Source organism: Stegodyphus dumicola, chromosome 9, assembly GCF_044657685.1.
Source record: "Stegodyphus dumicola isolate Sdum_Otavi_A_Nest chromosome 9, ASM4465768v1".
Taxonomy (NCBI): Eukaryota; Metazoa; Arthropoda; class Arachnida; order Araneae; family Eresidae; genus Stegodyphus; species Stegodyphus dumicola.
The window spans coordinates 116,431,793-116,454,908 of record NC_140776.1 but is presented as its reverse complement, the minus strand read 5'-3'; the positions used below and the strand labels follow the sequence as shown (position 1 = coordinate 116,454,908).

At 34.2% G+C, this 23,116-nt stretch overlaps 1 protein-coding gene across 5 annotated transcripts in view; it reads left to right on the top strand.

The window, feature by feature from the left end:
- LOC118204686 (fibroblast growth factor receptor 4-like) overlaps positions 1-23,116 on the top strand; it is a 135,006-nt gene that overhangs the window by 75,294 nt on the left and 36,596 nt on the right. For all 5 annotated transcript variants that reach the window (XR_015043069.1, XM_085823956.1, XM_085823958.1 and 2 more), the window contains exon 12: positions 5,693-5,898. Coding sequence is in view for 4 of the 5 variants with exons in the window: in XM_085823956.1 (XP_085680082.1) it covers positions 5,693-5,898 (206 nt within the window). In the remaining variant the exon portion in view is untranslated. The remainder of the gene's footprint in view (positions 1-5,692; positions 5,899-23,116) is intronic.

Below are 23,116 nucleotides of genomic sequence, written 5' to 3'. Positions count from 1 at the left end.
GTGTCTTCATCAGCTTTAACTGGCCTTCCAGAATACGGTGCATCTTCAAGGTCAAAATTTCTCGATCAAAATTTTGCAAACCAGTTTTGGCAGCAGTGTTCTGTCAAGTACATCTTCTTCATACACATCGGATAATATTTTTACTGCTTAAACTGCATTTTTACCTTTTCGATAGTAAAAAATAAAATATGTCGAAAAGGCTGCTTTTCACTTTCCGTATTTGAAGGGATACCAACCAAAAACTACCGCAATTGAACTTCTTCACAAGCAATCCTTGCTATATCAGCTGTCAAAATATATAATGATTGTATGGCTTAATTGTGAAGTTTCTGTGAAAAAATACAAGTCCTCTGTTGGGAAAAAGCGAAATTACTTTCCAAACAACCCAAAAGAACATACAGCACATCAAATATACATAGAGCACCACAGAGAACACACAAATTATTGAACCATATCCAAAATACGCATTTCAGGAGACCACAAACTGATTGCTTTTCTGACATACTGTTTCATATTATGGCCATTTTCATAAATTTTTTTGGACAGTAAATTATGTTTATTTTGGATAAAAGGCTGCAATATCTTTTCCCATCAATGAAAGATTGAAAATGGTGAACATAATTAAACATCTGGCAGTGAAAAACTGAAAAGCATAAAAGCTAAATGCATATGTGAAATCTAAACTACATGTGCACATGCAGATCAGTAACCATCTGTTTCTTGGCAAAGCTAAAAGCACATATTCCTGTTTGTTGCAAAGACCACTTTTATCACCTTGCTACAAAACTCTGAAAATATTAACAAACTTTAGCTTTGAGCAATGCACATTATGAATCTTCTACTGTATTTGTTTAAAGAGATAAGTAACTTTTAATAGGAAATTACAATTTAAATTATCAGTTTACAATGATATTGTTACTAAGGCTTTGACCAGTCCAGAAGTAAACTTTTTGCAGAAATATTCATGTTTTAAACACTTTAAATTTACCAATTAATGATGACTGACAAGTTATCACCAAGTTATAACTTTGTTCTCACCAGAATTATTCAAAGGTACATTTCTAGCAAAGTGCTTGTTTTTTCACAGAAAATGATTTGATGTAAGATCTGGCTAATTCCAAAATAAAATTCATAATATTAGTATGATTTCATAGGTTAGTTTTGGATGAGTTAGATGCTTTTGAAGTTAAAGTTCTTTGTTCGCAGTAAGTTTGCTTTTTCCATTATGATAAATCATTTATGAATCATCGAACATCCATGCAAGGTATTTAAAGACTCAAATTTTTTCTGTTGCAACTCATTTCAGGAAATGCTGTATCATATTATGAAATAGTGTTGTCTCCTTATGAAAATTGCTAACCTTGGGCATTTTAAAATTAGGATGTTTAATAAAACAAAAAAGTTACTTTTTTACTTCCTTGTATGAAGTAAAGGAAGTATTGTAATGGTGAAAACTTCGGCTCAGGCAAAACAGAGTTTGTGATGCAGGTATCGCGTAGAACTTTTGTAGCCAATTTTTGAATATATATGGTTCATAATGAAGAAAATAAAGGTAGAAGTCTTGTCTGGAGGATAAGCAATGGATAGCATACATTCATAGCAGGTACAGAAGCATCAATAGATGAATAGCCGACAGAGACTAAGCTAGGCTGAGCTACCAAGTAGCCTAGAAGGTCGAGGTGGACTATGAGTGAAGGTAAGTGTGCATAAGGTGGTGAAAAAGAAATGCCATTTATCACAAAACCATTTCATGCAATCAAATTGTTGGCACAGGTTGGAAAGTTCACTAATAGCAGAAGTATTTGATTACAATAGTTCAGAAGGTGCAAGTGGCCAAACAAAATAGATACAAAAAATAAATATGAAATTACCATACATATACATATAAAAAATTTTTTTTGGTTAGTTTAGCTTTTTATCCTTTTTTTTTGGTGTATTATTTATATCTTTTGTAGGGTATATTATAAACACAAACATAAAAATTCACACACAAATACAAATGCAATAAAATATAGGTAGGACTTTGGAAGCTAGGTAAGATACCTTAGTACTGCTAAAGGCCTTTTTCTATTTTCATGACTGTTATAGTCATAATTAGGAACTGCAGTAGAAAGATTTTGAATTGTAGGTAAGTTGTTGAAGAATTTTTTGGCTAATTCAGCTATGTAAGCTTGTAGTTCAGGTGTTTTAAATTCACAATGAACTGCCAAGTTTCTAATAAACCAGCGACAATTCACTACTTCATGAAATTGATTTAAAATGGATTCGAAAGGGATATTTTGTATCTATGTGCAAACATTTTGAACAGCTTGCATTCTGTTTACAGAAGTAAATGCAGGCATAGACGCAGGCAGAACCATAATCGAGCATGGGACACAAAATTGTCTCGTAAATCAGTAATTTATTGTCAACAGATAAAACACTGTTCTGAGCAATTAACAGGGCAAGTGTATGTTTACGTACCCAGAACTTTGATAAAATATGTGTAATATGTGGGGATCAGGTGAGCTAATGATCTAGGATAATGCCTAGGTAGTGGGTCTGCTTAGTCCAGGGAATAAATGTGCCAAACATTTGAAATTGCAGGTCTCTGTCTATTTTCCTTTTTTTTTCTTTTTCTTTTGTGAAGAGGATGGCATCAGATTTTCGAACATTAATTGCAATCTTCCAGGCCGTTAGTCAGGATTCCAGTGAATGAATGTGGCCTTGTAGTGATTTTATGACTCAGCTAAGCGATGCATTTTGTGAGAGAATTGCAGTATCATCTGCATAGAGTGCAAGATTGGTATGTGGTGTTTGTGGGATGTCGTTCATGTGAAAAACTTCAGGTATAATATTTCAATGAAATATCTATTTTGACTATTTTTTTGCGTGACATGTATGTGCAGACAGAATAAAGAACTCTTTTTTTTGTAAAATGGATTCAAAAAGTTTTTTTTTTTTTTCGACATATGTATGTGCAGACAGAATAAAGAATTCTTTATTTGTAAAATGGATTTAAAATGGATTCAAAAGGGATTTTTTTTTAGACATCTGTACACGTGTATGTATCTCACACAACTTAAAATGATTAGTCAATGAACATTGAAATTTTGTATATGGGACTGCTGTAACATATAGTTCTGCACCTCCCTTTGTCATTACAGTCAATAGTGCCAAATAATATATATATATATATATGTGTGTATGTGTAATAAAAACTGTGATGAAAACAAATTTTTAGAAGTTCTGATATAGGACACTGGATGTAAAAATGCAGAAATACTGATTATGCAGATACTCGACAGCCAAAAACATAATAGATCCATACCAAAGAGATCCCTGATTGCATAGAATGCTAATCCATAATGAATAAGAAACCTGGCAGTTGAGGCAAATTGCATTTCATTTGTATTTAAATTGACATTTGTGGCCACAATCACTTGGCACTCTAATTTGTGCCTCTTTCCAAAACATTTACATTTTTTTAATACTATTGCAATAGGAAGAAAGCACATTGAAATGAAATTATGTCCAGGCAACAGGAGAGATACAAGCAAAGTATGCCTTTATCCAATATGGCATCTCCATGAAGAAAGAAGATTTTGGTTTGTGTTAGAAAGTTTTCAGAGTTTACATTCCAAAATTAACTACGTCATCAGTATTATGCAAGCCCTAACATAGATTTATCTAGAAATAGCCACCCCAGAAATGTTGTTAATTTTTTTGATTGTGCCTATTTCAAGAACATTTACTATTTTTAATACTATTGCAATAGGAAGAAAGCACAGTGAAATGAAATGGCATCCAAGCAGCAACAGAGATACAAGTGAAGTATGCCTTTAATGCAATATGGCAGCTCACCAAAGAAGGAAGGTTTTAGTTTACGTTAGAAAGGTTTCAGTTCTCAGAGTTTAGGTTCCAAATTAACTATGTCATCAGCATTATATAAGCTCTAGCATAGATTTATCTAGAAATGACGCAGTCAAAAAATGTTTTTTAGAATGAAGAGAAAATACGCAGATTAAAAATGATGAATTATGAGGTTATTATTAAATTAAATTATAAAGCTGATTTGCATATTTTTTATCTTACACACACTTTAATATATACATAATATATACATACATACCCACCCCTGTTTGTCTGGCTTTAAAGTCTTTACCTGGCCTTTATGTTTGCAATCATTAGTCCTAGTCATATACTTCTAATTATAGAAGTATTTTAATTGATGAAAATATTTATGTTTTGGCAATGTCAGTTTTTTGTAAAATTAATTTTTGACAAATAATGAAATCTAACTTTTAATGTATTCTTTATTTGTTATTTTATTATTTTTGTTAGACTTATTTTTATATATTTATTTATTTATTAAAGCAAATAAATAAATAATCAGTTTTCAAGTTATAAAATTTTGTCAGCCTTTGCTTTATAAAAAAAAAATCATTATTAAAAGAATTATAATTATCTCTGTTAAACAAAAGGTTTAAACAGCAGCAAGACAAAAATTATAAATTTTACTTCTTTATTTATTTTATACATTTATTGTATGTAAAATGACATATATATGTAAGATATAACAAAATATGATAGCTGTTTCAAAAAAATAATTGGCAACCTCATTCTAAATTTGGTGATCTGCCCCTAAATTCACCTCTTCTCACAGGTTTCAGATTTTTCTATCTTACGTAACATTTTAATGCAAATACCTCTTGTCCAATCAAATTAATTGTAAACCAAAACTCTGAACTGAAACTTTTCTGACTCTCACCCTTCTTCCTCTGAAGTGCTATGATACTTTCCCCTTTTTCACATAGCTCTCCTGCTAGCAAGACACATTTAAACCATGCTGCTGCTTACTTAAGATGACATTCTAATTCAAAATGCAATGCATGTATTCAAATATAATTAGAAAACATCTTCTCTGAAAAAGGATGATTTGATATGTGTGAAAAAAATAAAGATTGTGATTTTTTAAGATATGTTGTGCTAAATTGCATCATCATGCTTTACACTCTGCCACTACGGTCTTCTCGGTCGTCTACGCAGTATCGTAAGCTCTTAAAAGTTCCAGTGCTTTCATCTACACATTTGGAATCATTATGTATACATATTTAAAATTTGTTTTATTTCCTACGTGTGATTAAAGTAGAAGTTAAAAACTTTTAAACTGGAGTGTTATCAAGTTTGTCTTATAACATTTGGAGTTTAAAAAATCAAAATTACAATTTCTGCCACTGTTGGCCTTGAAATAAGTTTGGGGTGGGTAAAGTTATATTCATTACTTGTTAAAATAAGAACTTGCAAATTTCTATGGAAACTTGACAAATTAGTTAATTTTTACCATGAAACAAAAAACTGTCTTGTCCAATGCGAAACTGGCCTTGAAGCAATAGTGATATGAACTCTGAAATGTACTTTTAGATATTTTCAGAATTCTTGGAATCCACAAAATAATAACTAGAAATCTGTTATCTAGTGCACTTTTTTTTTCTTTAAATTTTAGCTTGTAATTGCTGAAGTGTGATTTGAGAGTCTGTGAGTGCTTTTTCACTGATTCATCAGAGTGATGAGTTTCTTTTTTCATAAAAATTTTATTTCAGGCATCCAGATGTAAATGATAGGTACCAAATTTTAAAAGTGAATGTTTTTGCTAAATACTGATAAGATTTTAGATTTTAGTAATTTTAATTATCCTTATTTTAATTTTTAGAATCAGATGTGAGAGAGCTGGATGATAGTAATAGTCCACAAATTTGGGTATTTGCTGCATTAATAGCCATAGGTGCACTTCTTCTATGTTTAGCATTGCTGCTTTTTATGTATCGACGTCACAAAATGGAACAGCGGAGAATCAGATTACTTGCCAGTAAGCCAGATAATGTTTTCTTTAAGAAGAAGGTGGTTTTAATACACGAGGTAAATCACAATAATTTTTGCTACTCATTTTTATTTTGTTATTTCTAAGTACAACATTTATTTATCATAATTCCTCGAATAATCCCCTCCCCCTTTCTTACTAATTTTATAGTCTGAAAATTGAGAGCAGAAAATTATGTGAATAATTTAATTTCTAAAGGATGTAGTTATGGTAAGAATGTAACAAATGAAATGTAATCATGGATAAACTATAGATAACTAGTTAACACAATATTACATCTTTAAAAGTTGAGTTCTATTAGTTGATTCAGTACATGTTGTGTAAGATTCTACACATGGGACTTTTAAAAACTAAAACTTTTTGTAGAATCTCTGCATGTATCTTTATGAAATACACTGGTTATCATAAATTAAGGAAAAATCACAAAAATAGCGATAACTCCCTCAAAAATAAGCCAAACCGTGTAAAATTTGAATATGTTGCCAAGTAAGAGTAGCTGAGTAAAACTGCGATATGCAAATAAGTGGCGCTGCTTTCGGAATACATCATCTGTGAGGAGCATAAAAGTCCATGTTTGAGAGCAAGTCCACATATTTCACTGTGACAGTGACATTAGAAATCTCAGATAGCCAATTCGTAACAATGACCTCCAGGCATCATTTGCCTGCAGAACCGCGATGGAGAGCCATTGGGAGACTAGAGGCAGGACAAAGTCAAGCCATCTGGCCACTTCTGTTTGACTGCCACTTCTGTCTGAGTGTGTGTCCACAAGTGTGACTTTTTCGTTTACCATTTTTCTGTCTTTCCCTTTCTGAAATATATTACTGAAGATGCTGATGTCACTGCTAGCACTGTAAATAAAATATAAAGTAGGCAACCCATGTCTTAAAGCTCATTCACCTTATAATACCTGAAACTAACATCAAAACAGTTCACAGAATGCAAATCATAAAATTAGATCATAATATTAAAACTTATAACATCCTATGAATTGTATTATTGGAATCTTAAAATTCACAATTTTAAATGTATAAAAATATGTACATCATAGCTATTTTCAAAAATAAAAGTTTTAAAACTTAGAATTCCATTTTAAATTGTTTTCCAAACCACTGCCATCAAATCTTCAAAACAAAGAATAATTAAATGAAACATTTTAATATTTTCCAGTGTTTTCAAATAGTAATTTAGTGTTTTTATTTGTCAACAGTTCGTATAAACTTTCATGAATATATGTGTCAGAAGATACAGAGAAAATAAACTAAAAATTTCAAGCCTATTTTAGGACTCCAACTAATGACAATTTTTCCAGGTGAATTTATGCAAAGAAAATACAGATAGCTACATCAACTAAATTATTTCAGCAATTTGCATCCCAAATATAAATAGTATAGTAAGTATAAAAAAAGTGTGGCAACACTTAACATTCTGTAAATGTGAGCCATGATCAGCTGACAGCATCTACGATGCTCATATTTTTTTTCCTATTCACCTTTTCTAATATAAGGGATACTAAAGAAATTTAGCATTGGATTTTTTTACAGAATTAATTTTCATTGGGGTATTTTTCTGTTATTTTAGAATAGGGAATTCAAGGCCATTTAACTCCCTCCCCTAACCGTGTCTCAGAACCATGGTAATAATAGCTACAGAAAAAATAGCAATTCCTCTACTTTGCAAATATCGCCTAATTCCCTTTGTGCAGTGAAAATGATGCACATCATGATCTTAGATGAGAGGAAGGATGCTACAACCTTGAAGTGCATGCTTTAAAGTAACAAATTAAAGCAGTGTTCTACCAATGTGGCATCATTTATTTAATCATTGCTGCATAAAATTTAGGGTTTACGATTTTTTCTAAAGAAAAATTTTTAGGCTTTTTTGTTATTATGATGATTCTTTTTACTATTTGATAGGAGTAGTCATACGTTGTTGTGTATGATTATATAGCAGTGTGTGATTTTACTGTAATATCAAACTATGTTGGCACTATTAGAAATAATCTTTATTTTATTTTTATGGTGGTGTATCTGCCAAAGCAATGCTGTAAATATACACTCTATGTTCCTTAATATTCATGTGTAGCTCTTTTTGTTTTTTGCTGAATGGCAACAGTTAGTTAGTCAAGTAAATAAACATGTAATGTACATTTGTGGTATGCTTATTTCTTTCTACTATATTTCAAAATATATCTGCCACTTAAGTGATTTCTATCACGTTATCAAAACGATATGCTGTAGAGAACTTTATATGGCAGAAATGAAGAAGAAATTTTGATTTTTTTCTGAAAGAAGCAACATCCAGAGCACCAGCGAAGCTAAGCCTAACACGTTGAAAGCGATCCAATGGAAGAAATTAAAATTCAGAAACTCAACGGAGATAATTACAATGCTTGGAAAATCCGAGCATGAGCTGTTTTAGTTCAAAAAAATTGTTGGGAAGCTGTTGATCCAGGTTATGGTGCTGAATTAAAGAATGACGAAAAGAAAATTAATGAGAAAGCCTTAACCTTTCTATTCTTAGTGGTAGTTCTTAGATGACATCACTGACTGTGAAAGAGCGAAAGAAGCATGGGATACTTTAAAAGCCATCCATACAAAATTCGGTGAAATCACAAGTTGAGAAAGCCAGTTCTGAAAAAATTGAAGTTTCTGGCATGGGAGACATTGTTTTCAATCCTGTCAGAGAATGTGGGAAAGATGCTATTCATCTAGCAAATGTTCTGTATGTCCCTAAGCTTGATGGTAACCTTCTTTCAGTGGGAATAATAGAAGAAATGGGAATGACTGTTTACTTTGAGAGGGGCAAAGCAATTATAAAAAGATCCAAGACAAGATAAGGTCATTCTCACTGCACATAGGTATGGAAGATTATACAAAGTTCAAGAGAAGCAAATGCACAAAATATACCTTTTCACATCGAAGATTATTACATTTCCACCATGATGCAGTTAAGAAACTTATGAAAAGGGATGATTTGAATGTGACGCGTGAAGAAATCCAAGAAAAGGAGACTGCTTAATACGGTCAAAAGTCGTTAATCCGGACTCGTCGGGACCTCGGCGATTCCGGATTATCGATTTTTCCGGATTATAGATCATCAGTTTAAATCTCGTAAGATGGCATGCAGAAATTCTAAAATTAAAAATATGAAACCGTAATTTATGAAATAAAGAACAATTATGATCTAAAGGGTACAAAATTTACAAAAAAAAGCTTAATATTTATTTGTTTACTTTATTAAACATTTCTATCAATGTTAGTTGTTTAAGTTGTTTCGTTTTATGTGATAATACTTTCTCTTTAATTCTATAAACAGACATAATTTCTTGTTCAGTTACAAAGTTCCGCTGTTCAAGTCCTATAATTGCGGTGTCGAGAATATCGACTAATTTGTCAATCGAAATTGTTTCGTTTTCGGTAACATCTGTGTCACTTTCTTCACTATCGGAAGTGATATTTTCTGGATCTAGAACCATACTACATATTTCGCTGTCCGTTAATTGATTGATGATTGGTGCATTGTCGTCGCAATGAAAAACTTCTCTTATATCATCTTCATTTATTACCGCTTCTCCACATTTCTTTACAAAATCCAATAACTGAAAAATTTCACCTTTAGTTTGCGATGTCCGAAAACCTTCAAATTCGCCGCTATCATCTTCATCCTCCTCACCATGAAATATGGTAGATGGCCATAAATTATGCCAAGCATTTTTTTAACGTACTTGAAGACACATCCTCCCACGATCTTGCGATGCTCCACACGGCAGATTTTATGCTAAAAAATTTCAAAAATTCTTGAATAGTCTTGCCACTGTTCAAGAAATTTAACATAGATTTTAAAAATGCTGTTTTATATTTGCATTTCAGCGCGTGCACTATTCCCATATCCATAGGCTGAATGATAGACGTACAATTTGGAGGGAAGAATAACACAGATACATTATCTTTCACTAAAACTTTAAGTGAAGTATGCGCCGAACAGTTATCAACAATCAGAACTATTTTTGAGTTATCAGGTAAACCAACTGAATTCAAATGTCGCCGAGCCTCGGGTATAAAATGATTTTCAAACCAATCATTCATCAACACTTGTGTCATCCATGCTCTTTTATTTGCGCGATATATAACAGGGAAAATCGTTACTCCTTTAAACGGTCGAGGTCGTGCATGTTTTCCGATTACGAAAAGTTTGCACTTGTGCGTTCCTGCAGCATTTGCGCAGGCTAAAATTGTTAGTCTCGCTTTGGAATCTTTGACACCAGTTGGAGCCTTTTCTGTACAGGTTGCCAAGGTATTTCGCGGTACATATTGCCAGAAAAGACCAGTTTCATCAGCATTGTAAATTTGTTCTGCACATAATTGTTCACTAGTAATGAATTCGATGAATTCATCTGCAAATTGTTCAGCAGCTTCAGTATCAGCTGAAGATTTTTCACCAGAAATTTTTAATTGTCTTATACCATGGCGATTTTTAAATTTTGTTAAACAACCTGTTGAATATGTGCACTCTCCGTTTAAGTTCATTTCTTCATGAAATATTTTGGCTTGAGCCATTACCATTGGACCCGTCAATGGCACGCCCTCGCTGCGACGCTGTCTGACCCATTCAATCATCACTCTGTCATGATCGTCACTTTTAGCATAACGAACCCTTTTTCTGTTACTCATTGCAAGTGGTGTGTCGGAATCCACAAAAAAATCAAAAAGTTCCTTTTTCTTTTTGCTTATGTCATATACAGTTGACTTTCCAATGTTATATTCCTTGCATAACTTTGAGACAGGTATGCCTTTATCTAATTTTTGCAGCAATTCCACTTTTTGTTTGATGGACATGGAAACATACTTTCGTTTTGTAGATCCTTTGGAAATTCCAGCATCGAAAATTCTATTTGACATAATCGAAAGTTCAAGTTTACTTTTATAAAATTGCACTAACAGTCTGCTAAAAGTAATAAGCGGGATCCAATTCGAAAATAAAGAAACAACACAATCATTAACATTAACTGAAATAGATAATTAGATCATTTTAGCTTACACCGTCCGTCATACATTAAACGCGAAGGCGAAAACGTATTCTGCACCTGCGCGCACGCATATGCGCAGTAGTCAAAGTCTTACGCGCACGCCTAAAACGCCTGTGCGCATGTGCCAACGCGGCGCATGCGCAGAAAGTTTTTAGCTTTGAGGTCCGGATTATAGATCATTCCGAATTATGGGTGTCCGAATTAACGACTCTTGACTGTATGTGTTTTGGGGAAAATGAAGAAGACTCCATTTCCCAAGGAAAAAGCCGAACGTTCAACTAGATTACTTCAGTTGATACATACTGATGTAATTGGACCTATCACACCTACATCAAAAGGTGGTTCAAAGTATGTTGTTACCTTTGTTGATGATTACTCAAGATATGCTGTGGTTAAAACTATGAAATGTAAAGATCAAGTCCTTGAAAAATTCATGGAATATAAAACAAATGTTGAAAATTTCCATGGACTCAAAATCACTACTGTACAAAGCGACAATGGAGGGGAATATGTCAAGAATGAATTTGATGATTTCCTAACTAAAAATGGAATAACAAGACAACTCACAGTTCCCCGGACACCACAACAAAATGGAGTTGCAGAAAAATTGAACCATACTCTATTTGATATGACTAGATGTCTTCTCGTAGATTCCAACATCCCACAAGAATTGCGGGCAGAGGCTGTGACTACTGCCTGTTATTTGCGCAACAAGTGTCCATCAAAAGTTACTGAAGGAAACGTACTTGAAGAACTCTGGACCAAGAAACCTGTGCAAATTAGTCACCTGAGAATATTTGGCTGTCGAGCTTTTGCTCAAATTGATAAAACGCTACAGAAAGGAAAGCTAGGGAAGCGTGCGCAGGAATGTGTCTTTATAGGATATCCCGAAGGTGTGAAAGGATACAGAGGAAGAATGGAATGAGAACTATGGAATACAGAGGAAGGTAAGTTTTTAGTGAGCAGAAATGTTAAATTTGATGAGACTGTTCTTCCACTGAGGAGGAAGCCAGACAGCTACTCAAGCAAAGAAGAAAAATGAGGTGACCTTTAACTTAAATCATGAGTACAATTCTGACAGTGAAGTAAATGTTGTTCCATTAGAAGTACCCATCAGTTGCACCACCACGGGAGTCGAAGATGTTGAAACTCTATTAAATGACACAGCAGAAGAAATTGAAGACACAGAATCAGCATTCCTGGAAAATTCTGATAGTAGTAAGGAAGACCCTATTGGAATCAGGAAAAGCATAGAGAAAGGAGACCTAAGACTTATTATGGGGATCCAGTGTTATATAATAGAAGAAATGGGAATGACTGTTTACTTTGAGAGGGGCAAAGCAATCATAAAAGATCCAAGACAAGATACGGTCATTCTCACTGCACATAGGTATGGAAGATTATACAAAATTTAAGAGAAGCAAATGCTCAAAATATACCTTAAAGCTGTTTGTGAAGAACAATCTGCCATCAAAATGTGTAAGAGCCCAACAAGTGTAAAAGAAGCAATAAATTCACCAAATGTAGAGATGTGGAAAGAAGCCATGAAGGAAGAATTGTCTAATTTGTACGAAAACCAGACATGGGAATTGGTTCCAAAGCCAGCTGGCATCAAACCCATAGGATGCAAGTGGGTATTCAAAGAAAAACAAAATGCAGAAGGAGAAATAACCAAATTTAAAGCTCGATTAGTAGCTAAAGACTACTCACAAGTCCCTGGTAGAGATTTTTCAGAGACTTTATCCCCTGTTGTAAAGATAAAATCTATAAGAATCTTTCTAACCCTTGCTGTCGAGTTACAAATGGAAATTCATCAAATGGACATCACTGCTGTCTATCTAAATGGCTTACTCAAGGAAGACATATATATGGCACAACCTGAAGGATCTCAAAAGCAAGGTAAAGAGCAACTTTACCTTTAACTGCCATTTAAAGAAAAGCTTGCATGGCTTTATAATAATTTTGTGTGCATCTCCAAGTCAGATAATGGTGGTTCAGTGAGTTCACTAATTTTAACACTTTTATGTTTTTAACAATATTTTAATTACTATATACAGAGCGTATTCTTAGGCCGCCGCCTTCGACATGAACAAACTTTATTCTCTTCCAACTAAGCGAGCAACAGCGCCCTCTAGCCTTTTTCTTCAAATTACACAACACTCCCCACCTGAACTCGGTGGAGAGTTCATCTTTCAATAATATATTCTAGAATATGCAATTAATATTTCGACAATAAATCCTGGAGAAATGGTTAAATATAACAAACATGCATACATAATTATAAGCACATAAAATTTTACAAAACATTAAATGATACCTATCAGCAGGGTCAGGAGAATCAAACCTAAAAATACAAAATACAAACATTAGTTAAGTTCCATATTATATAACAATTGTATACGCCTTTTTAAGGTACCAGTAGGTGTTTTAATTATGCAAGATCTTATTTCACCATCTCTGCCTGGCATTAATTCCAAAATTTTACCTATTGTCCAGAGATTTCTGGGATGTTTGTTGTCATGAATCAAGACAATATCATTGATTTTAAACTGAGATGCGTTAGAGTGTGGAGGACAAATATTGGCAGATCTCGGATTAAAAAGATACTCTGATCTCCAATGCTTCCAAAAATGATTTAAAATATCTTGATGGTATTTATATCATTTAATAATTGAATTTCTTGATCCAATCAAATTATTTGATGTTATTTTATTAGCAGGCAGAGATAGCAATCGTCTACCAACCAGAAAATGAGAAGGTGTTAGTGGAGAAGGTTCATTGGGATCGGTAAACACGTAGGTAATTGGTCTACAATTAATCATTGCCTCGATTTCAATGAGCACTGTTTCAAGCTCTTTCACAGTAAGGGATGATCGACCAATAATTTTTCGCAAGCTGGATTTTATGGTTCGTACCCAAACGCTCCCAAAACCCTCCCCACCATGGACCCCTCTGAATAATAAATTTCCAATTTATGCCTCTAGCAGAAAATAATTCTTTCACAGATGAGTCACTCAAAGTTTTAAAAATATGTTTTAGTTCTTTATCAGCTCTTTTAAAAGTCCTGGCATTATCGGAGTACACGGTGGTACACAGTCCTCGGCGAGCTAAAAATCTTCGGAAAGCTAGCAAAAAACTTTCAGAGCTGAGATCAGTTACTATCTCTATATGTAAGGCACGAGTGACCGCACACGTTAACAACAGCATGTAAACTTTACCTTGCCTGTCTTTCGTAAAAAATGGACCGGCGAAGTCCAACCCGGTCACAGCAAATGGAGGCGACTCTTGAATTCTGTCTGGAGGAAGTGGAGCGATATCCTGTACCCCAGGACGAGCACTATATCGTTTGCATACCACACATTTGCTGATGATAGTCTTAACACGCTGTCTTCCCTTAATGATCCAATATTTGTCTCTGATCTGAGTTAGTGTCGAATTAACTCCAGAAAGGAATACCCTTTCATGCGAGTCCATGATGATCAACTCGGTAAACTTGCATTTTGAGGGTAATAGAATAGGATGTTTTAAATTCTCGTGACAGTCTGCAAATTGAATGCGATCTTTCAACCGAAGAATTCCCTCCTCATCAAGCCTTGGATTAAGGGAGTAGATGGAAGAATCGAGAATTGATTTTTTATTTGATAACTTAATTATTTCCGCTTGATACGATTCTCGTTGCGTAATTTTTACCCAATAATGTTCAGCTGCTTTAATCTCAAAAGTACTTAAAGGTCCATTCCCTGTAGACCTTTTCCGAAGCCTCCCAATAAATCTAAATACATAGGCAGTAATTCGAAGTAATTTTCCTAAAGAACTGAATTTTTCTATATGCAAAATTGGAGATTCATTGTTAATCACAGGTACAGTCAAAATAATATTTTTTCTTAACTCCAACGATTCTGAATTTGGTTTTAATTTCTTTTGTTTTGGAAATTTTTCAGTAGGAAAACGTAACCAGTGTGGCCCATGCCACCACAGATCATTCTTAACTAGTGACTGAGCACTAATTCCTCGAGTTAGTAAATCGGAAGGATTTTGTTTTCCTTCGCAGTGGTTCCACAATTTTTTGTTGCATATACTCTGTATTTCTGTAACACGATTGGCAATAAATGGTTTCCAATTATTTGGTGAACCTTTAATCCAAGTAATGGCGATTTCGGAATCACTTCAAAAATAAACATCCTCAATTAAATCACCAAACAATTTTTTCAAATATTTATACATTCGAGCAGCCACGAGTGCTCCCATTAACTCTAAACGAGGAAGTGTGATTGCTCTTAAAGGTGCAACTCTGCATTTCGACATGATAAAGGAAGTTTTAATTTTAGAATCACTCGTACAATATCTGAAATATGTGATGGCCCCATATGCTTTAGGACTAGCATCCGAAAATAGGTGAAGGCTTATATTCATCGGATCGTCATCAAAGAAATTTCGTTGTATCAATATTTCAGTTAAATCACTAAGTTCCTCCCTCCAAATGTTGAATTTGTCACAAATCTCTGCAGGAAGGACCTTATCCCAGTCAGAACCGGAACACCATATTTCTTGCATAATAATTTTCGCCTGAATAACAAAGGGAGCAATAAATCCAAATGGATCGTATATTTGGGCGATGCTTTGCAAAAGTTTCCTTTTTGTAGCAGAATTGTTTCCAGTAGAAAAGTCAATTAAATTTTTTTAATTTAACTTTATATCATCTTCAATGGAATTCCAAATCATGCCTAAGAAATTCGATTCACTAGTTAATTTGTTATCTGATTCCTTAATCCCATTTGAGACCCATAAATCATTTAATGCTTTAGAATTAGTTCTTAATTTTCTGAAATTCATCCCAGCATCCTTAAATATGTTAACCGCATCTACAGATAACCGATATGCATCTTCAACCGTTCCTGCTCCAAAATATAGGTCGTCGACATAGACAGAAGAATTTAACATTTGGAAACTGTCCTGCATTTTATCTTTATATTTTCGAATGTGATATTTTATAGTGGCGGCCAAAATGAAAGGAGATATAGTCAAACCGAAAGCTACGCGACACATTTGCATAATCTTAAAGGAGTCATTATTTTCATTAAACCAAAGAAATTTTAGAAATTTTCTATCACCTTCAGCAATTCCTATCATCAAAAAGGCTTTTTCAACGTCTCCACAAAACGCTATCTTAAACTTACGAAAATTTAACATAATGTCTAGTATATTTGGATTTAGATTAGGTCCCGATTCAAGGCAGTCATTTAACGAATTCGTGTCCTCTGTCCTTGAGCTAGCATCGTACACAATTTTTACCTTAGTAGTTTCACTAGGTCGTATCACTGCTCGGTGAGGCATAAAATATCCCAAATTTGTATCATTATTCGGACATTTCTCCACAATTCCTTCTAATATCTGGTTCTCAATTATATTTTTATATTCCTGAAAAATCTCCGGAGTTTTACTTAGTTTATTGTGAAGGTTTGCGAATCGTTTCTTAGCTACCTAACAATTATTTCCTAGATTATTCGGACTGTATTTCCAGATTAAATTTGCCTCATATCTTCCGTTTTTAAACTGCAAATTTCTTTCAAACTGGTCTACTATTTCGCAGTCAATATCGGAATAATCATCAGAATCATTAATTCCCATATGTTCTAATTCCCAAAAACCTCTTAAATCTTTCAACACAACAGTGTTTGTCATTACCGCTAAATTTTCAGAACAATTTTTGTTTGTTTTATTTTTCTCGATTCCTGCGGCAACCCAACCAAACACAGAACTGACTGCGTACAACCCTTCAGATATTTTAATTCTTTCAGAATAAACTACATTCCAGAATTCATCCCCCCCAGTTAATATCTCAACATCCATGTTATTTTTTCTTGCGCAATCGGCGATCTGCAACCCCATATGCTCCATGAAGTCTGCAATTTGTTTACTAGGCACACTGATGGACGCCGAGGAAATAACATCCGAGATCAAACATTCAATTTTTATTTTATTATTTTGTTTCCAATTCTGAATTTCGATTTCAACGATCGGATAGGAATGATTCATTGCCTTCGTCGCACCAAATGAATAAACAGAAAGTCTTTCATAACGGATTGGAGTAAGTTTTAAATGGTCGGCCAATTTTTTCGTTATAAAGGATCTGTGACTGCCTTGATCAAGAATTAATCTAGTTAATTTTGATTTATACTTAGAACAAGCATAAACTGTACAAGTTTGTAATAATATTTCCCTGGCATTACAGTCATTATTATTATCACCTTGAGGAACAGAAGCAATCAATTTTAAGTTTTGAACTTTATTTCTTTCCTCAGAATTCAAAGTCAGAGATTCAGTTTCATTTTTGGAATAACCTTGTTCCGACCTTTTGTTTACAAGGGATTTATTACTACAAATCGATTCATTGTGATTCATACCGCCACATTTATTACATTTAGTTTTATTTCTGCACCTTTTTGATGTATGGAATTTTTTAAAACAAGAAAAGCAGCGGTTTCCGGATCTTAGTTTCTTTAATTTATCAGAAACATTCACTTCGCATTTAAATGACTCGTGCAAATTATCACAAAAGATGCATTTTCGTTTAACTGCAGTATGAAATGCAGCCGTGGGTGTACTTTTTACATATTTTCTAGTTTCATATTTTTATTGATCGACTCGCGGAGGCACAGGATTTTTCCTTTCGCTTAATACTAGATTTGAAACTTCCCTGCATTCTATTTCCGTTTTAATAAATTGTGTTAATTCCGAAACTTCAACTTTATCTTTCGATCCTCTTTCCGATTAAATTCCAAAAGTAAATCGTCCGGAATTAATTTTAATAATATTGGAATTAATAAATGTCCATATGAGCCAGAAGTTACTTCTAAAGCTTCCAAATTACGAATTGAAACTTCTAATTCGTCATATAATTTACGTAAAGCCTTTACGTTAGCAGAATTTTTAACAGCTTCTAAATTGAAAATTTTATTCATGAACGAATTAATGATCAGGTCTTTACGACCATATCTTTAGTGATGCTACATAACTATCATAATTACTTTCTGTTAACTCAAAGCCTGACACAACATTCGAAGCTTGTCCCGTTAAGAATGTTTTTAAGTATACAAATTTTTGTATTTTTGAAAGCGTTTCGTTTTTATGTATCGAATTTTCGAAACTATTCCAAAATTCATTCCATTGTTTGGGGTCTCCCCAAAATTTATCAATCCTTAATTTTGGTAATTTCAGCGTACTACTCCCACTAGAACTGGAACTTACATGCAAAATTCCATTACCACTAGACTGGTTTAAATCAGAACTTTGGGGATTCCTCGCTGGCAGTACTGCGGTAACCGCACCTAGAAACTGCTTAATTTGACTACAAGCAATTATACATTTGTCATTGTATTCTTTGCTTATACTACAATCTTCTTCAATTAAGTTAACATCAATTAACTCTTGTATTTCATCATCAAGCGTTCTCAAATTATTTTTCTTTTCGGTTAATAATTCAAACAATTCTCGTAATTCTTTAATCGAATTTTCCTCCCCTTCAATTTTTAATTTATCTTCAATCACTTTAATTAACCTAGTAACAGACGATCTCAATGTGGAATGTTTACGTTTCAATCTATCTAACTTCTCTTCCATTTTATTTAATTTAAATACACCCACGACAGCAATAATAAATACTTACTAATGTACTACAAATAATCACTAAATAATTAATTTAAGATTTCCCTACCTTTATTTGGAATTCCATTGTCCCTCGAGTATGAAATATCCATTGAAATCGAAACACTTGGATCGAACGCCTAAAATCTTCACAAAGCCTTAATTCCTTACGCCGATGCACCATCTAATAATTTTGTGTGCATCTCCAAGTCAGATAATGGTGGTTCAGTGAGTTCACTAATTTTAACACTTTTACGTTTTTAACAATATTTTAATTACTATATACAGAGCGTATTCTTAGACCGCCGCCTTCGACATGAACAAACTTTATTCTCTTCCAACTAAGCGAGCAACAGCGCCCTCTAGCCTTTTTCTTCAAATTACACAACAGGCTTAAAGCAAACAGGAAGATAATGGAATGAATGCTTTGATACTTTCTTGAAGAATTGTGGACTGTCATGCTCAAAATGTGATCCATGCATTTATTAACATCCAAACAAAGCATTATATCTTGGTATCTATGTAGATGACATGTTAATTGTTGGTACCCTAGAGGAAATAACCACATTTAAGCATAAAGTTGTGCAAAGATTCAAAGCAAGAGACCTTCGTGAAGCAAATGAAATACTATCTATGAGGATCCAGAAGCATACTGATGGCACCTTAACATTAGATCAAACAGCTTACATAGAAGAACTTCTGGAAGAGTTCAAATTAGAATCAGTCAGGGGAGCATCAACACCCATGGATCCCACTGTAAAACACCAAAAGTTAGGTGATGAAGAGTGGAGATATATAAAAGCAGAAAGTGACCAAATTCCATACAGGCAAGACATAGGTAGCCTATTATACCTTGCTTGTGGAACACATCCTGATATTGCATTTAGTGCAACCTATATGAGCCAATTTAATGAGAGACCATCTGAATTTCACTGGAGAAGTGTTAAACATTTTTTTCACTATCTTAAAGAGACCAAACATCTATCCCTTACATTCAGAAAGACAGGAAGAGCTCTTGAAACATTCTCTGATGCTGACTGGGGTGCTGACAAGGTCGACAGAAAGTCCTTCAGTGGATATGTTCTGATCTTAGGTGGTGCTGCAATATCTTGGTGCAGTAAGAAGCAGTCTACTGTTGCCCTATCGTCGGCTGAAGTCGAATATGTGGCTGCTGGCCTTGCTACAAAGGATAAGGGAACTATTGAAGGAAGTGAGGATGTTGAAGTTTATCCCATCACCCTCATTTATAAAAGTAGACAACCAGGCAGCTATGTTCATCGCACAAAACCAAACTACATCTGAATGCAGTAAGCACATGGACATCAAGCATCATTTCATCCATGACTGTACTGAAGAAGGTGTGATTAAATTGGAATATGTAAATTCCAAGGAAAGCATGGCTTCAAAGGCAATGTTAACCAACTTGAGAAAATATTGTAGTTATTTAACCACATGTGCTTATTGTGTGTATTGAACACCCTTTCATGTGAAAAAGTTGCTTCATCACAGAACAACACGGAACTGGCAAAGTGCATGTCTGCCAACTTTGGTTAACAAACCACTGTGCAAACCCGACAAGTAATGGGTGATCATCTGGCTGTAACAACTGCACTCTATGTACATGAAACGTATGTAAAGTTTCGCGCTGCAGTACACGATGAACATTTGTTAGAGATCTTCTGGTTGCAATGGCAAGCGCCTGTACACTGGTACTGTGATTTCGGTCCTCGGCATGCAACACATCCTTTTCGAATATGGGTGTTCATGCTCTTTACAGCCACTCAGGACCTTCAGTCCTGGCTCTGAAGGATCCATGTTCCGCCAGGTTCTGATGCATCCAAGCAGAGGTTTGATGATTCAGTTGCCACTTTGTTGGATATCTTTCCCCATACAACCAAACAGCAGCATGTCAATTTCTGTTGGCTAGGCCATAGATGAAGTGGATATCTGCCAACTCGGCATTCATATAACAGTTCATACAATGCATGTTCATCGCACGCTGTGCATGTCTAAAATGAGGAAACCACATGTGCCGACCTTGCGAGCTCATGTACAGCGCCACCTATCGCTTTCTGCCCCTGCATTTCGATATAACTGTGGCTCCTAACAATGTTCTCTACCTCCCTTCCAAGTTTGTACATGGTATTCAGGGGACACCCTGTATATGCAACAATATGTTATGCTGATTGCAGCATAACTGTTATGGGTTTCAAATAAGATATCATTTCTGGTTGAAAATTTTAACCAAAATCTTATCAGCTGATTAGATGGGCACAGAAAGCTTAAATATGGAAAATAGAAATTTTGGAAGTTAGATATAGCATTTATCGTGGAAGAAAAAATCATCATATATATATATACGTACACAGATGTTGTATAAAGAGTCAAAACATGCTGTAGAGACCGTAATTTGTGCTTACTCACTAAAAACTCCCTATTTAATTTTTGGATCAAAAATATTATCTCCCTTACCTGTGTATATAAGGTTAAACAAAAAAGAGACTGACATATGACATGAGTAACAGACAACAATGCATTCAAATGAACACTATATTTATGCATCATATGTGTTTGGATATGACAACATTTTATATGCGAGAGATACCAGGAATGAAGTTCTGAAAAATAATAACATAATATAGCCAAATCAATGTGTTATTGCAATGTGTTTACTCAACTGAAGGGAACTAAAAACATTTTGCTCACTGGAAAGATTTGTATGGAGCAGAATCAAATTATTTTAGATTTGCAAGCCCAATTTACAGAAACAATACAGCTAGGTCACACTGGTGATACTTTTAAACATGTGGAATGAGATACAATGTTACCCAGACAAAACCTAAAACTTTCAGTATCTCTTTTAAACCAAATAGTTGTAACTGTAACAAAGTTCCTTAGACTAAACTAAAACTATATAAACAAAAATACTGTAAAAGCTAAACTTAAAAATATTCTAAATTCATTCTCTAAAACTTTAAAATTTTCTGAGTTTGTCTTTCCAACTACGCAACAGCCGCAATGCAATAAGCACATTAATTCCAGCACATAATATGTGTTGTTCTTCTTCATCACTTGCTTTCCAGACACCCTGCACTAAAACAATTGGAAATGCACAAATCTTTGAATTTTAATAAATGCAGCTTTGTTCATTTTCCCTGATAAATAAACAAGACTTTATTTCTTAAAATTCAAATTCCATTCTTTGATGTTATGGCAAGATAGTTACAACAGGACAATTCTGAAGTTAGTTACAACAGGACAATTCTGAAGTTGTGCCTCATAGAAATCACTTAAATGGCAGATATATTTTGAAATATAGTAGAAAGAAATAAGAAAACCACAAAGGTACGTTACATGTTTATTTATTTGACTAACTAACTGTTGCCATTCAGCAAAAAACGAAAAGAGCTACACATGAATATTAAAGAACATAGAGTGTATATTTATAGCATTGCTTTTGCAGATACAACATCATAAAAATAAAATAAAGATTATTTCTACACTCCTCCTTGCCAAAGTATGGGGGGGAAAATAAAAAAAAAAAAAATAAATTCCACTTAAATTGATTAAATACAACCTGAAAAAAAATAAGGAATTTAAAAAAAAAAAAAAAAAAAAAAAAAGGAACTTACAGTAATTCTTCATAACTGAACAATAAAAAATTGGTAAAAGAAATTTACAAGTGTTATGAGCATACACAGGCACTTTTTATATCACACATCGGAGGGCTATTTGTGAAAACCTAAATATTTTCTCAAGTTGATTAACACTGCCTTTGAAATGTTTTTAGTCAGAAAATCAGCTATGTTTTCCTTGGAATTTACATATTCTAATTTAATCACACCTTCTTCAGTATAGTCACACTGCCTTTGAAATGTTTTTAGTCAGAAAATCAGCTATGTTTTCCTTGGAATTTACATATTCTAATTTAATCACACCTTCTTCAGTATAGTCACAGATGAAGTGATGATTGATGCCCATGTGCGTACTGCGTTGAGATGTAGTTTGGTTTTCTGCAATGAACATAGCTGCCTGTTAAACAACTCGCACAGCACCTGACCACGAGCCGCACAACAATGCTTTACTGTTAATGTGTGGGCAAGCATCATGGGGGACAGTTTACTCAACCCATATATCTTACCCCCTCGACTGGACTCTGACAAGTATCTCATCTTTCTACAGGAGGTACTTCAGGAACTGCTTACTGATGTCCTCATACCTGTTCGACACTGCATGTGGTTTCAACAGGATGGGAGGCCATCTCATTATGGAAAATGTGTACGTGACCATTTGGAGCGGACCATTCCCAAACAAGTGGATTGGGCATGATGATCCTGCTGCTTGGCCTCCCAGATTCCCTGATTTATCTCTTGATTTTTTTCCCTGGGGTGCCATGAAGGGCTTTGTGTATGACACGCCTATCAGTTTTACTTACAAGTTTCAACAGGACGGGGTGCCATCTCATTATGGAAGGTGTGTACGTGATCATTTGGATCGAACGTTTCCAAACAAGTGGATTGGGCATGGTGATCCCGTTGCTTTACCTCCCAGATTCTCTGATTTATCTCCTCATGATTTTTCCC